The sequence below is a fragment of the Trachurus trachurus genome (assembly GCF_905171665.1).
Source record: "Trachurus trachurus genome assembly, chromosome: 8".
Taxonomy (NCBI): Eukaryota; Metazoa; Chordata; class Actinopteri; order Carangiformes; family Carangidae; genus Trachurus; species Trachurus trachurus.
This window is the reverse complement of record NC_139905.1, coordinates 9,811,444-9,827,572: the sequence shown is the minus strand read 5'-3', so window position 1 is coordinate 9,827,572 and position 16,129 is coordinate 9,811,444. Positions and strand designations below refer to the sequence as shown.

Sequence of the window (16,129 nt, the reverse complement as noted above, 5' to 3'; positions counted from 1 at the left end):
CAGCTTCAGTCTGAAGATGCACTGTGCGTCCGGAGAGCGCAAGAGCTGCCAGTCAGAGTCCGTGAGTGAAAGCTTGGCACGTAAAGGAGTACCTGCGATGAAGAAACCCGCAAGAAGCTCCACTCGGTAAGAAGTGGGAGAGGTGATATTGAGAGAGAGAGAAAGAAAGCGGTCAGAAGAGAGTGGGGGCCAAAGAACAAACACCAGCGCGTCCTCAAATGATGGGGATAAAGCACCTTCTGCTTCTTTTGATTTACTTAGACCCACTGAATGTCCTGTGCGCAGCCACCACCAACAAAAGGACCAAAACCCCGCAGAGGAAGAACCCAAAGGTGAAGGAGGTCAACGGCAGCACCACTGCGGTCCCGGTGGTCGCGGCCGTCCCGGGGAGGATCACCCAAGTCCCGGCTCCCTCGGTCGGCGTCGTCCAGCACGACACCTGCCTGGGCTACTACGACGTGAGCGGTCAGTACGACAAAGAGTTCTCGTGTAACAACACCGACCACCGGTTCTGCTGCGGCAGCTGCTTCCTGCGCTTCTGCTGCGCGGACCGGGGGAAGCGGCTGGAGCAGAAGAGCTGCACCAACTACAACACGCCGGACTGGATCAAAACCCAGCCTCCTTCGCCGGCGCCAACAGGTGACACGTATGACCCGGAGCTGGACCGCACCAACACCACGGTGTACATCACCTGCGGGGTCATAGCGCTCATCATTGCCATTGGAATTTCAGCTAAAGTTGCCTATGATCAAGCCACCAAGCCTCAGGAAATGAATGTGCACAGGTAAGAATGGTTCACACATCACACTCTGGTTTATCAGGCAATGAAAAAAAAGTAAAAGAAATACATTTTATCTGTATAAAGTTGCACTGTAGAGGTCTTAACTCTGCTGTTTAGGGGTTTCTCCACCCTAATGCATCTGCTCATGTAGGAAAATGCCATCTATAGTTTGCCTGTAGTCAGAGAGTGCAACTGGAGTGAAGAAAAAAAAAAACACATATCTTCACATATATATCCCCACTCTGGCACACTCTTGATCCCATAATGAGACTTTCTCTGGCTGTCAATCCAGCCCAGTGGCTTCAAAGGAGAAAATATATGTACATACTGTGGCTGCACTAGTGACTCAGCTGATTTATAGCCGTGTCCATAATTTACAACCTCAATATCATACGTTCAGTCCAGCCCATGACCTTTCACGCATGCCATTACTCTCCTCCCCTGAGCCTCCCTGTCAAAAAATGTCAAGATTGTATACCTTTCCACTGTCCATGTCCTGTTCTGTGTCCTCAGATAGGGAGGAGGGGGGGTTGGGGGGTGGTATTTTATGTCCGTTCAACCTCGGGGGGATAAAGCAAATGCCACTGAAAGCCATTATGAGTGATCACGTTCATCCTGATGGGAGTCGTGTCCTCTACAATGACAATATTTTTGAAATTCTCAAGGCACCAGTAGTGGTCATTGAATTGCTCAATGAACATTACGGCAACATAAAAACACGTCCTGTGGCCAATTCAGCCAGCAGCTGAGCAAACTGCTGTATGGTGATGTCGGGAATAGACCTCAGGTGACACCATCACAACACAGAATGACTCGTTAATGTCGCCAATTATGATTTTGTTGTATTATTTCACAACAAATAACAGCTGTTCTTTATTTTCTGTGTCCGGGAGCAAACAGCTTTTTAAGCATTTTGATCTGATCATTTCTCCATAGATTCACACTCCATCTCCTTATCTGCCTGAAACCCATAATGAATGATCAAATTATGACCATGAGGAGCCTTTGGAAGACCGTTAGTGCTACATGGTGGTGGAGTTTGTTTTATCCAACAAATGGTGCAGGGGTGACATGAGCTGAGTGCTTTAATCAATATTCTCAGCAGGTCTCTGCAGTGCTTGGCCTCAAATCTTGATTTTGAACATTAAACATAACTGAGTCAAAGGTTATTTTGAGTTTTTCACCGTTGAACTCTCAGTAAACATTGACTGTTTTTGCATGGCTTTCCATGTGCAGTTTGAACAGATTTGATTGACTGTTGCTCGGCAACCTTTAAAGCCGTAAGAAGACTTCAGTTTGAACACTGCTGAATCCTGGTTGGTGCACAGAAGTACATGATGTTACCAAGATGTTTCCAGTGCTGCCCTGCCCACTTCAAACCAGTGATAAGCACAGAAAAAATAATTCTGTGTTGAAACAATTCAAACTATTTGATTTTTATGTTAATGTAGAACACATGTAGTGCCCATACAAAGAAGCTGAGTGAGAAAATGCCTTTAAAGGTCGATGGACTTATTTGTGATTCAATCAATAACTTGACTGACACAATATTAATCCACAACTATTTTAATAATTGATTCGTTGTTGGTCATATTTCAACAATGCCAATAACGAGAGTGTTTCCTTGTCTTTCAATATAAGAAAAAAAAAGGAAAATTGTCCATGGAGAATTATCACCTAGCTTTGTAGTTCTTCACACTGCTGTGGTGTGTTAGAGACTTTCAGCTCATTCTTTTGGTTTTCAGGCTTGCAGCCTCAGTGATTCTCTCACCACTCTGGTTTTAGTGTTCCTCTGCCATATTGTAAATGAGGTCTCTCCCTCAATGTAGGTAAAGGAAGTAGTTAAAATAAAGGTTGAATGAATTAAGTGAAAAGTGTAAAGGCTTTAAATACCCATTGTATGCTAACGGACATAGTTAAAGAGCAGTGGAGTTAATGATGAAGCAGCAGAGGAGCTGGTAGAGACCAAAGACGGAGCTAAAAGAATAAATATTAGGCAAAGAAGACAAGTGATCAAATTGCCCCCTGGCCTGAAATGAGTTATTTCAGGTTTAAGATTTGAGAATTGCAAATGGTAGAGTACAAAAGAGAACAGTTATGACAGTGTTGTTGATTGCTTTCTTCTTTTAGGGCGTATTAGTTTATTTTTGTCGTGGCCCATTGTCAGGAAGACTTCTTTTTCTTTTCTTTTTTTGCATTGGGTCATATGTTGGTGCCTGTGGCATCTGATTGTTTTTATTATGTGGAGATGAAATATCCATCTAAACTGCCTTTTCCATAAAGGAATGCGTGGTTGTATACTCACAATGGCCGTTTCAATGGGAATGGAAAGTATAAAAAAGGAAAAATGGGCGTTCAATCAGGGTTATGTCTGACTTAAATCACATGTTTCCACCCACTGGTGAAGAAAACCGTCATAGGCACTTAGTCATTGCTCATATCTAAGAGTCACTTGAGTCACCTGCCATTATTCATAGTTGGTGCTGCTTCTCAGCCAAAGCTCAGAGGCTTGGTTTAATGATATGAGGATAACAGAGCATTGTTATATGTCAGTCATAAAACTTTGGTGCCTGCTGCTTTGGAAATGTCATTTGGGTTTACTTGGCTTTCTCAGAGAAACACAGTAACCACCTCTACATACAAAGCAACAACACAAAGCAGTGCTTTCAGGAGATCAGCTATATATTGAATTTAAGCTCCAGTGATCACTGTAAGTGTCTTTTTGAAAGCTGGCATAGTCAGCTTCCAATATCCATATGGACTCGTGAGATTTTATAATACAGCATTAGTAAAGAACAACAAATTTCATGATGCAGCAGTTTTATTTCCCATCTATGTGCTGAGAAACGGAGCAATGGTGAAGTTTATGTCTCCTCGCTGCTCTTCTATCCTAGCCATGGGGTGTACTTTCAAGTGGATCTGCTTAATGCCATCACTTCAATATGAGCTGTGGCCATGTGAGTTCAGAGAGAGGGTTATTAAATGGTGAGGCATGGCTTCCTGGGTGTTCAATAGTGTCATTTCTTCTTTTTATGATTTGTTTATTCTCAACCAGCCATTTGGCGAATTGAACATTCATAATGATGTCTGCTGGAATAGACCTCAGAGGCTGGCAGCAGACATTTGTGATGACAGCCGTGACCAAAAAGAAGTAGTGGAACATGGGATTAGCTTTATATATGGCAAGGGTCTTCTCCTTAAAAGTGAGCAGCTTCTTTGTTAATTTCTGGTGCCTCTCTAAAGTGATTTCGACTCCTACCTCTGCAATGGAGGGAGCACCGTGAGCAGAATACTGAGCTGTTGGCAGACCTTTGCTGTTTGGTCTGTGACCTTCACCGAAACACAAGAAATGCCGAGTGAGAGCTAAAGCCAATGATTTGAACAGGCTGTATTGATCAACTTCTGCAGAGCAAACAGAGATGCAATTTATGCCAGCTAGGTGGTGAGAATAATGCATTGGTCTCCGATTGCGCAACCAAGAAATTGAGTTAAAAGGCAAGACGACTGTGAAGAGGAAAAAATAGCAGCAGAATAAGTTAATTGTAAAAGGAACTGAAACAAAAACAAGTTTGTGTAATAAGTCTAAGATATAGAATCAGTATTATCAGCCAACTTTAGCCCATCACAAATTTACTAGTCTGTCCAAATGTGTTTCATAAAAATACAGAAATGACAAATATACAATATTTTTGAGGTCATTTGACATTATCATTGTTATCCATTACAGTTTATCTACAGGAAATAAACTTAGATGTGTTTTGTAGATTGATGCTTATTACAATCTATATTTTATTACTGTGCCATTAAAAAAAATACCATGAAAACAGAATGAACGATTTGTTACTATTTTTCTGTGCTTAGTTATGAACAGGAGTAAATGTTGCAACACACAGTACTTTTTGTTGGGACCAATTAACTAATGCCTTTTTATAGGATTTGCTGACTCCTGTTCTTCTGTACATTAGTCAAGTTGTGGTGTTCCCCAAGGTTCAAGTCTTGGCCCATTGTTGTTTTAAATTGACATGCATCCTCTCAATCCTGTTTTACAGAACCCAATTGCGTTTGATATAACTCCTAAAATACAACATTATTTGGAATTATACTCATTTTTAGCATTGTTTTGCACTTCATGTGTCATTTTTAACAATAATTAAAACTAACTCTGTGGTTTACAGTCCTTTGCTTAAGTTTTTCTTTCTGTTACAACAGCTTAGTAAAGTCAGGCCTGTTCATACAAACTATAGTTTCTGCTGCATATGACATAGCAGCCAACTAGGACAATGCAAAATCAGGTCGCCTCTGTCTGTGAAAAAGAAACGGCTAAAGTGTGCTCATCCTGGAAGGGAAATGCTATTAATATACTGTATATCTCTCAAAGTCACAGAACTATAGAAAAGTGGACTGTGTGGTTGCTTTAGGTTGACATTGACACAGTTAAATTGCCCTTTCATTTCCTTTAAGAAAATGCAGCAGTGGCACTCCATCTCACAGACTGACTCTGTACACCCAAGTCGGAAACAGTGCTGGTGAAATATCACTTTTATTTTGTGGCTTCAAAGAAAAGACACCAAGTTAACTCTTAACAAATGGGCTTTGAGCTCTTGTCCGGCACAAATAATAGAACGTGTTTGTACCTTGTGTACCTTGCTATTGAAAATCTAACTCCCTTGTGTGTGTGGTTGTAATTAGGATTTCCTTTCTGCCTTGCTCCAAACCTCTATGATTCAAATTGGAGCTGTAGCTGAATAAATGAGAAGGACCTTCAGGGAGATTGGTGTGGAGGAAAAAAAAAAAAAAAGAAAGAAAACGCTGGTAATTGGAAAAAAGACACATTTCAGTTTAAACATTTTTCTTCATTCGTGTGATTTCATTTCAGAGCCCTGGCAGATATTCTGAGGCAACAAGGACCAGTTCCAATATCTCAGTATGAAAATGAAAACATGGCTGCGATTGACGGGTCACCCAAAGACGAGACGCCAGTCAGAACCTCGAAGAATCATTACACACCTGTTCACACCAATCACGGTAGGTAACACTGTTTTTTACAGCTCAGTAACTCGGACTCAAAAGGGAATATGTTTGGATGCCAAATTTCTGTGTCCATTTATAAACACAACTTCATGTTATTAAGATGGTGTCAAGCAAATAGTGTGTGGTGCAGGGAGCTCGCTTTAATCTGCCACAACCTCCTTTGATTGACGTCCTCTGAAATAGAAAGACGGGCTGTGAATCTTAAGCTTTCCCAGCAATATTTCTTAAGAGGAAACATAGGAAATATATAGAGAATTAAAACGCACAGCCCTGGATGAGTTCTTCCCCCCCTCATGCTGAGGTCCCATAAGCCGACTCAGCACTGGCTCAAAATTGAGATGCAAATTATCATCTGCTGCTGGAGACGCAAGCTTTTTGTCCGGAGATAATTCTGTCGTGCAACGCTGTTCCTCCTACTTTTATCCGGTCGGTCTCCAGATCCCTGCTCCAGGGATCAGCTCGTTTGCTAAGTGCCCTAGTATGGTGTCCCAGATTCAACAGTGTAATGTTTCACTCTCGTGTCACCCTGCCTCCACCCTCCCTACCTCTACACCAGAGCCACCACCCAACATGGAGGGAATGTGTCAGAGAGTTGATATAGACTGAACTGCAGGATATGAGCTGATTTTCTCACTTTCCTGCAGCAGAGTGACGTTATTTCACTGGAGTGTAAGACTGACATGGATTTGTCCAGCAAAGATGGGACACAATAGATGACCATCCTGACCATCACCAGGCAGGATGGTCTTCAGTTATCGTCTATTCATATTCTGTATTATTTAAAATATCATCATTCTCAAGTAAATTATCTTCCCTTTTTCAATCCCTATCAACTTCACTCTCTGTTTTAAGACTTAGCTTTGAAGTGTATCTCACTCTAAACAAGTGAGAGGAAATTTGGGGAATTTTTTGTACAACTGAGTGTGTCTATAGATTCATACAATTTAGGGTTAGTTCTGTATTGATTACTTGGTGATTTAGCTCTCAAATACTTAATAGGACTCAAGACAGTCCAGAAAGTGCCAGAATAAAAACATTCATTAAAAACAAAAGTTGCTTTTGCAAAAGCAAAGCCATAAAAGAAGAATACAAAACACAGAGGCTGATCAAACAGAGAATAGTGCCACTGATTTATCAACCAGGCAAAATTGGCAACTGCCCCAGAGCCCCAAACACTTTGCAATAAATTTAATTACCACCTACTTATAGGCAAATTTGTTTGATAGTCCTGCATGCATACTAAAGCACATTATCAACTAAAAAGACCAGCCCCAGCCGTGTCATTCTTTGTCGTCAATGCAGAACATGGGCCTGGAATAAAAAAGGGATTTTCTTTGCAAGTATATTGCGCTTCATTTGTACATTTTACTGAAAAAACCACCAACTGATCATATAAGCAGGAACAAAATCTAACCCAACACCAAATAAAATTCTACAAGCTTTAAATTCAACCCCTCCAAACCATCCACATGAAACCTTTTATTAAGTCAAAATCACCTTGACCAAGAGGTGATGTGCATAAAAATGGCTTTCATGCAAAAGTAACATGACATTACGGATGATTCCCAACTGACAAATATTACATTTCATTTCGTTGAGCACTGTGAGAGCAGGAAATTGTCAGCATGACTTTTTCTTTAATACTTCCTCATCTATGAGTAGCTCTGCAGCATCAGTATCAGCAGCAGCAGCAATGTGTCTGGACCTTGAACACATATCCAAAACGTCATGAGACATGAAAAGATTGAGGAGGCTTTTTTGAGCTGTGCCATTTTGCTACATACCCAGTAGTATTAACAGTTGTTTATGTGCTAGTTATATCAAAGGTTTTGAGTTCAGCATTAACTTTACTAGTGATGGTAGCAATAGCAATAGCAGTCTTAAACAGGACTGGCTCACAAAGTTGAATAGACTCAACATCATAATATGCTTATGACATGATGTCAGAGGTGCTTTATTAGTTTCAGTTTGGGATTTATTTAGATTAAAACACAAGTTTTTAGCTCTGAGAAAAGACATGATTTTTCTCACAATCCCAGAGATCAAGGCTATAGGTCAAGGTTTCTGTTTTCAGTATTTACTTTAGTTCCAGTAAATATGAGTTTATATCAAAAGAAATGTATTTCCAATCGATGTACCGTACGTACATCCAAGACCCTGATGCACTTTGCCTATGTGGCGATGGCGATTGTGTTTTTCCCCTCACAAATTCTCCTTTCCACCTTTCCTTGACCCTTTTATATTTCCCATCAAGCTGAGGGTAAGTGGGTGGGAGAAGAAAATGGATTTTGAAAATGCTGTGACTATACAGATCCACTCCAGGTTTATAAGATGGCCCTTATGAGGGCAGGTGGCAGCTACAACACTCCTCTGGTCTGAAACCATCTCCTGGGTCACAGCAGCAGATCAGAGTTAATGGGAGAGGAGTATAAAGATAGATTTGAATAGATTTTTTTCCTTTTTGGGACACTGACTATAAAAGAATATGAGCTATAGTCGTGTTGTCAGAAGCCACTCACATTTGATGGTGTCCTGTATGTAGTTCAGTTCCTTTTTTCAATCACCCCTCAATAAAACTCCCCTTCAAATAATAATTACAAATGAGCCAGGGAGAGCAATTTTATAGTGTTTCCAGTACAAGGGGAAGAGACAATAAAAAGAGGCTGATGACATGCAGCAGTGGTTGGTTTCTGGATCTGAACTGAAAACAAGGAGTGTGCTCAATGCGAACTCATCTTGCTCAACTTGCCATTGCAGAGGAGACATTACACTTAAATGTAATGCCGATAGAGAGCGTCTTCTGGTGTGGATGATACTCCTCCACAACTGTCCTAGAGTGAGCATTATCACTTTCAATTTCCCAGAGTTCTGTTCTCGTCTCATCTTGCGCTCCAAAGTTTCTATGATGCTGTGAAAATAGGCGACAAATGTCTTCCTCACTTTGCGGGCAGAGAATGGAATCATCTCTGTAGGACACTCGTGACAGCTGGGTTCATTTTGAGTTTTAAAACCCATCAGAAAGTTGACACTAAAATGATATGAGGACACGTTTCTGATGGAGTTTTCGAAGGATTGCATCATGGTAAGATGACGATGAGGCTGGACGTCTCAGGCTGCCTGTAGAGTCACAATTAGAAACCAATTTTATCTGTATTCATTCAACAAAAAGAAGAACATTTAAATTCTGTGAATCGCTCCCGTCATTTGACATTGAGCATTTAGAGTCAGTGGACACCCAAAACCTGATATCCAAGTCATTTTTCTTTATATAGCCGTAAAGTGATGTGGGGGAGTAGCTCTACACTGACTCTTTTATAATATTAATTACAGAGGCCCAGAATTCCCCCATGAGCAGGGCCAAAACCATGGGCATTAATCTGCTGCTGTCACAGCCTCCACTCTTCTGGTTTTGGGCTCTCCAACTGATTTTGGAAACAGGCTTCAGGGTCCTGGATTGCATCCATGCGTGAAAGAATTAATAAGGTCCAACACTGATGTTGTGAGTCCAGACCTGGCGCACAGATGTTCCAGATGATTCCAAAGGTGTTGGATGGGGCTCAGATCAGGACTATGTGTGTGGGCCACCATGACAGCACTTCTAACTGGGAACACCATGTCTTTACTGGACCTGGCTTTTAGGCAAAATATTGTAGAGTGTAACATTTAAGGAATGGGATATTTTGGAAATATTCTTATTTTCTTGATTTATGGTACCACTTCTATATCTGTAAGACAGATAGTATGATGCTTAAGGTGTCAGCTTTTGACTATTCAAATGTTAACTGTAGTAGTGGTGCAGGTCAATGGAAAAATTTGATAAATGTGAAAAATGTGACAGATTGAAGACTTCCTTCTGCACAGGTTGAAAATGTTTCAACCAGACTTTGACGTGTATCTCCGCTGTATAAATCCCACCCATAGAAGACAAGGCAAAAGAGACACAAAAAAGTAGTAAAGAGTTGCCTTTAGAGTTGTTAGATATTTTTACTTTTTACCAGACCAACACAGTTGAGCTAATTCCCTCCCGTTTGCAGTATTTGTGCAAAGCATGTGAATAGAGGTCATGCGTAGTTCAATAAAACCTGAAGATGAAGATGGTGAGATTTGGCTGAAGGCTTTTAAAAAGAGAGCAAGTAGACCTTGAGTTAAATTAGTTTTGTCAATCTATTTCCAACCTGTGGTAAAGACTCACTCCCTGAAGGACGACAACTCTACTAAGAGCAGTCAACAGTCATTTAAGATAAACCTTGTCTGTTTAATACATGACCCCCTTTACCTGCTACCCTACGTGACGGGAGTGCAGAAATGTTCAGGCTCGGCTGGCTAATTTGATGACTGTTTACTTTCGCCCGAAGGCCAATTCAAACATTACTCTGCAAATTTCTCTCTTATCGGGATATTTGAGTTTTTATCTCTGAAATAAAACACTTCACCATTCATTCGTGAACATAAGATGAAAAGTGTGGTTATTCATTATGGAGAGAAGATAAGGCAATTTTGAGGAACATTTCCAGAGATAATGAAGGGCTATAGGTTTGTACTGGCACACGGGAGCAATTTATATCACAGTCAGCATCTCCAGCTACCTGATTTCAGCTCCACAGTGCCGTCCTTGGAGCATGCAGAGGTTATGAATCATCAGCATTTCACCCTATGAGGCATCACAGTGATACTCTACTTCATCATCTACATAGATACATCACTTTTGCTGTTAAAAAATCCCTGGATATAGAAAAGTGCATTAATTCCCTTCTTTGGATATTTGGCGATTCCTTAGAAGGTCTCAAATTAAAAGTGACTTGTGCGTCAGAGTGTGTCAGTAATCAGTTTATAGACATCCTCTGGGTTTGATAAAAAGAAACAAACAAGCTGTGGAGCAGAGGCTTCAGTGTCAAGCTTTGGTGTGATGAAGACCAGGCCTAATGGTCCCAGGTGTTCTTCCTCATTATGATAATTTGAAATGCTGTTCGATCTCAGCTTCCCAAGGCCCAAAGGTCTGAGTGATGTTATTGACTTTGAAGTGGTTCCTTGGAGAAAGAGGCATTTAACCATTCGCCAGTTAATGTAGAGAATGACTAAGAGAGAAAGGAGAAGGGAAAAGGAAGGAGGAGAAGCTATCTTATTAACCACGTCTCCAGAGTTGGGATTATTTTTCTCATTTCATCGACACTACTGTACGTTCTTTTATTTCCTTTGCAGACTTGTCTATGATTGGCAGGACAATTGAATGTTGTCAAGGTTTTTGTAGGCACCTTGTCTTGCTCCTTGTGTTCATGCAGTATTGTCAATTACAGCAGTGGTTGGGAGGGGAGTTAACAGTGATGTGGTACAAATTGCATTACAGAGTGATCTCTTAACACCAGGGAAATCCAGAAAGGGCGTATATACCCGAGGTGTACCGCATTGCATCCTGACAAATAACTCCAAAAATCCTAAACGGAGCATAAATCGATACTAAAATCAACTGTACCACAACCTAATCTTCTTCCCCCTCAGGGGCCAAAAGCACCGACTGTCCACATAATTTAATATTTCACTCAGTGATGGAGAAAATGGAGGAATGTCTGGCGGCTCTGCAGGATGGAGAGGTTCAGGAGATCCGAGGGCAGTGGCTCATGACCTGAGGTCTGCACTATGAAGCAAATTCAACAAACCTGGGATAACTTTTCATTATCTGCATTCAGTGAACCCAACACCTGGACAGCTGCTACATTGAAGCTGGCTATTGCCCGTCTAACTCTGGGATTGACTCAACATAGAGATAAACCTGATGTTACCTTGATAACCTGAAATCCTGTTTCATAGCACAGGCCTCAGGACTATTGAACTGTTGTTATTAATTATTTTTCACCAGCATTTTTATGAAGCTGCTTGACACATTAATTTCCCACTAGGGGATGAATAAAGTATCTATCTGAAACCTACAGGCAACATCTCTGGCATCCTTAATCACCATGTATTGACAAGCTGATGATTTCACCTGAGAGTGCGTGTTTAGTCGGTTATGCCATTTTAGCCCTGCTTAATATTCTTGTCATTTTTGGCTGCTCTTTTATAAAATGGCTGAAATGACTTGGGAGTTGAGTGCAGATACTCTGTATTAAAGCAGAGTTGAAGCAGCGTTTAAAATGGTGGAAATTCTTGCATAAAAAACAGTTCATTTCAATGGTGTTGCCATTAGCGGTGGATTCACACAATGGGGACAAAGTCAAACTGAGTGAATTCTTAATACTGATTTAAACTTTTGTAAACTTTGACAAGGTAATTTCTTTCTTGGCCACTTACAGAGGGATTGTGCTAGAGGCTCAAGATGGTAGAAGCCAATGTGGAGTTTGTGAGGTATCAGATATTGCACCAACAAACGCCTCTTGAGAAGTTTAGTGATAGTTTAAAAAATGGAGTACAAAGAAAATGCTGTTAAAGGTAGACTGGTGACTTGTGGTTTTTGTTTTCTGAATTTAAAAAAACACATTCAGACTTGGAGACAATGGACTTCTCTGGGTTTTAGGCTTTCTTCCTTAGCACTGTTGAATTTTTCTCTGCCTTTTCGGGAGCAACCACACTTTCAGGCAAACAATTTTTGCCTTCAAATATTTTGCTGACATTTTCCACCATTTTTATTTTGTCTTTCCAGGGCACTATGGGAAAGACACCCTGCGCGGTGGAGGCCAAGACCTCCACAACTTCATCTCCTCTGGGTTTGTGACACTCGGACGCGGCCACTTGAAAGGTATAGTACCATCCTCGTTATCTATTCTTGACTTGACAGTGCCATGAAAACCGAATTCAGAATAATAGTAATGATAATTCAAATCGAAAGGCTACTGTGTCATGCTGTCATCCTCCCTCAGCCAAAAGAGTGTGTGGGACTCAGTGGAGGTTGGACTTTACAATACATAATGGCTTAAAGTGACATCTTGCACCGTCCTCGCGCACAATCTACGCTGCTAGCGACAAAGTAACACTTGGTAGTGGTAGTGTTGGTAGGCAGTCGGGGAAACAGCATGGCACAGTAGCAGATTTCCATGCCTTTGTCTTCCATTGAATATCTTAAAAATGAGAAGCAGTGCTGGAAAGGGAATGAGCTGTAAACAAGAGGCTTGTTTTCTGCTGCTGTTGTTTTTTTACAGCTCAGCACTCCATAGATGAATCAGGGCAGATGTCCTGGCAGGGTGATCTGGACATCCCCATCTCCTACGGTACGTTCTCCAAATGTTCTGCTTTCCTGCTGGGGAGAAAGCCACACAACCTGCTTTCTGCTCGCACCTGATAAGAAAAGTCACTCACACACTTCACACACTCACACACACACACACACACAGACCAGTCGAGTGCCCTTGGCCGATAATCACAGCACAGTCATTGGGTGCAGAGAGCCAGAGTTGTAATATTTTATTTATTTCTTACAGTGGGTGGTTCCGTGAGCCAAAAATATTTCCAGTGGTGCTTGTTTGACAGCAGGTTTGAATGAATGCCATGTCCTGCAGTTAAAAGGTTTATTTGGATGACTTCTATTGACGTGAGGGTGTCAGGTATCTGTGTACAGTATCAACAGGGCTGCTGTCATGATTAACAGTGTGAGTGTAGCAAGCTGTTAACACTTTATAGATGTCTGCAAGGTAAGTGAATGCTCAGACACTCAAACTTTAGAGTCTCTGTTTGCACTGATTGAGAGTTACAATCCGACAGTCTTATTGAATTTGTGGTGATCACAGTAAGTAGGTTGAGTAGTTTCTGTCCCCGGTAATCTTTGTTTGAAGCCTTCATCACGGTTGACGTTTTAAAAGCATCATATCAAATCTGAATCTAATGTTTAAATCAATTCCCATATAAAATCACTTAATTATGTATGTAATACATAAATAAACAGGTGTAGCACCTTATTTTGATGAGCTATTTGATCTAAGGACTTGAGGTCCTGATCCAGAGCTTTTACACTGACCAATCTAAATGGTTGATATGATATAAATGAATGTTTAAGTGGAGGTTTATAGAAACTGAAAAGGATAAAATACAATAATATGGCTTTTTCAGAGCCACAAAGTTTTTTTAAAATCTATTTATGCCCATCCGTTCTTGGAAGTTTCCTTTGGGTCTGTTTTGGCTAAGGTCCACGAAGACCTTTTCCTCAACACAACCTATTGTTTCTACTTAAAATGACAAAATGAGTGTTTCAAACTGCTGTGCCCAATGGTGTTTCGCTTCAGGAAGCCATTACATACAGACAATCCGCAGAAGTTTTGCAGAATCAAAAACAAAACAAAAAAGTAGCTGCACCAGGAAGTTTAAATGAGGAAATTCACACCTTATTTGATAGTGATTAAATTGCATGTTGAACTAGCATCAAACAATATCTCTTGGGTAGGACATTTAACAAACATTCATTGTTAATGATGGGTTAAAAAAAATCCTCAGACCTTGAGCCAACTAAGTGTCATACTGTACTGTAGTACATTAAAGAGAGTGATGTTGTTAATCTTGCCCCCGGTGTGAAATCTTAGTTAAAAACACACTAAATTTTGACATAACACCTCAAAGCAGATACAAAAAGGCAGGTCTGAAAGCTGCAAATGTCATCTTCCATGAGGCGGGTGAACTCCTGTCAAACAAGGGCTGATGTTTTAAATGTTGTCTGAGGCGGTGAGTCTCTCCTGAATGTACCTGTCACCCTCTTACTGCACCTATTAGGTGACACGCTTTAGCGGCCTGATGGCGGTGGCTGTCACTTCAAAGCGGAGGTCCTGTCAGCCTCCATCGTACATGTCTTAGTTTAACAGCTGGCTGTCGGCGGGCGCTCCACTACCCCCCACCCCCTCCCACCCCCCCACATGCCTCCTGTCAGGAGGAAGCAGACTGACAGATGTGCACCGTGTCCCTGCCTACTGCTTCCTGCCCTCGCGCCAACACCACACACACACACACACACACACACACACACACACACACACACACACACACACACACACACACACACACACACACACACACACACACACACATTCCTGCTGTAGATAGTGACTATAACATTTCAGCACAGGTCTGCTCCAAACCCAACTAGATACACAATTCTCCTTCAGTGTGAAAGTGGGAATGTGAATATCCGTCGCCGACTGACATAGTGATAAAGTTGACCCATTGGTCGGCTGAGTGTTGGAGTTTCCTCGTTGGTGATTGAATCAAATCATTTTTGAATTTGAGCCAACATCAGGGGACGTTTGCACCAAGCAACAAAATCTAAAGACTTTTTATGAGTAAATATTATTGAAGCACGTTCTCTTGACGGGTCTTTTTCCAGTCAACATTTCAAAATGCCCTTGATTCCTCTTGTTCATCCCTTTATCCTTCCTGTCCTTGGCTCTGTCCTTTCTTATTCTCCTCCTCGAGTGATCTGCAACAATTTGAATCCCTAAATCTAAAGAAACAAGACTTTGACATGTTGGATTATGGCATGAACAAATATTGGCAGTCAGATGTATTCCTCGATCGGATTCAAGACTCGTGTTTTTTCTGTTATTGTACATTAAAGGCTTAGAGTAACTGCAGCCTGTGCTGCGTTGTGCTGCTTGTGTTTGCCTTACAGCGCTCTACACTCGAGGCAAACACGTTTACAACCGCTCCTTTTAAATCCACTGTTTTCTAAGACTACCACGTATGAGTACGATCGGCAATGACCTCAAACTCAACTCTGTGTGCGTCGTCTCTTTGTTTGTGTGGGAGCGCTGTAGTGAAAGGAACAGTACAAACCGTCCAGATTCATATCTAGGGTTTTTTGTGTGTGAGGGCTAACAAGCTGCTAAACAAAGCTCCAAGTAAATGTTATCATTAATATTCATGCACCGATGATACAACACGACTGTGTGTGAAGCCACAGAGACAGCATCACCTACCTGCTCCAAGTGTCTGGTTCAGACAGTACAGTAAAGTGACTGTGTCAGTGATACAAGAGATGGATTTATGCCCGATATCAGTGGGCGTTGTGAGGACAGTGCTGTCCGTCCACCATCTCTGCTCCCTGTGATGGATCGTCTGTAGTGAAGCGTCCATTTAACCGCTTTGGACCACGGTGGCTTTATTTTGATGGAAGACAGAGCGGTTGCCACAGTAGATGTTTGAGGAGAATAAGATTGAGAAGCTGGGCGTTGATCAATAACAGCTGAGATACTGAGAGATTCATATCTGTCCCCTGATGTGGTGAAAAAGGAATATTTTTTCCCCACAAACCCATCCACGTTAGAGTTTTATCTCCTGTTTTCCAGTCCATTATAAAAGAAAAAAAAAAAGCTACAGCAACACATTCTGGCTCTATAGCTCAGAGAA

General features: G+C 41.4%; 1 protein-coding gene across 1 annotated transcript in view; it reads left to right on the top strand.

Annotated features, from left to right (window-relative positions):
• Positions 1–218: 218 nt before the first annotated feature.
• Positions 219–16,129, top strand: part of LOC310989616 (shisa family member 6) — a gene marked incomplete at both ends in the record, with an annotated part of 69,019 nt that continues 53,108 nt past the window's right edge. Inside the window, 4 exons of the mRNA XM_083976725.1 lie at positions 219–784; positions 5,658–5,806; positions 12,447–12,542; positions 12,943–13,011. Of these exons, the coding sequence (XP_083832851.1) occupies positions 219–784; positions 5,658–5,806; positions 12,447–12,542; positions 12,943–13,011 (880 nt within the window). The remainder of the gene's footprint in view (positions 785–5,657; positions 5,807–12,446; positions 12,543–12,942; positions 13,012–16,129) is intronic.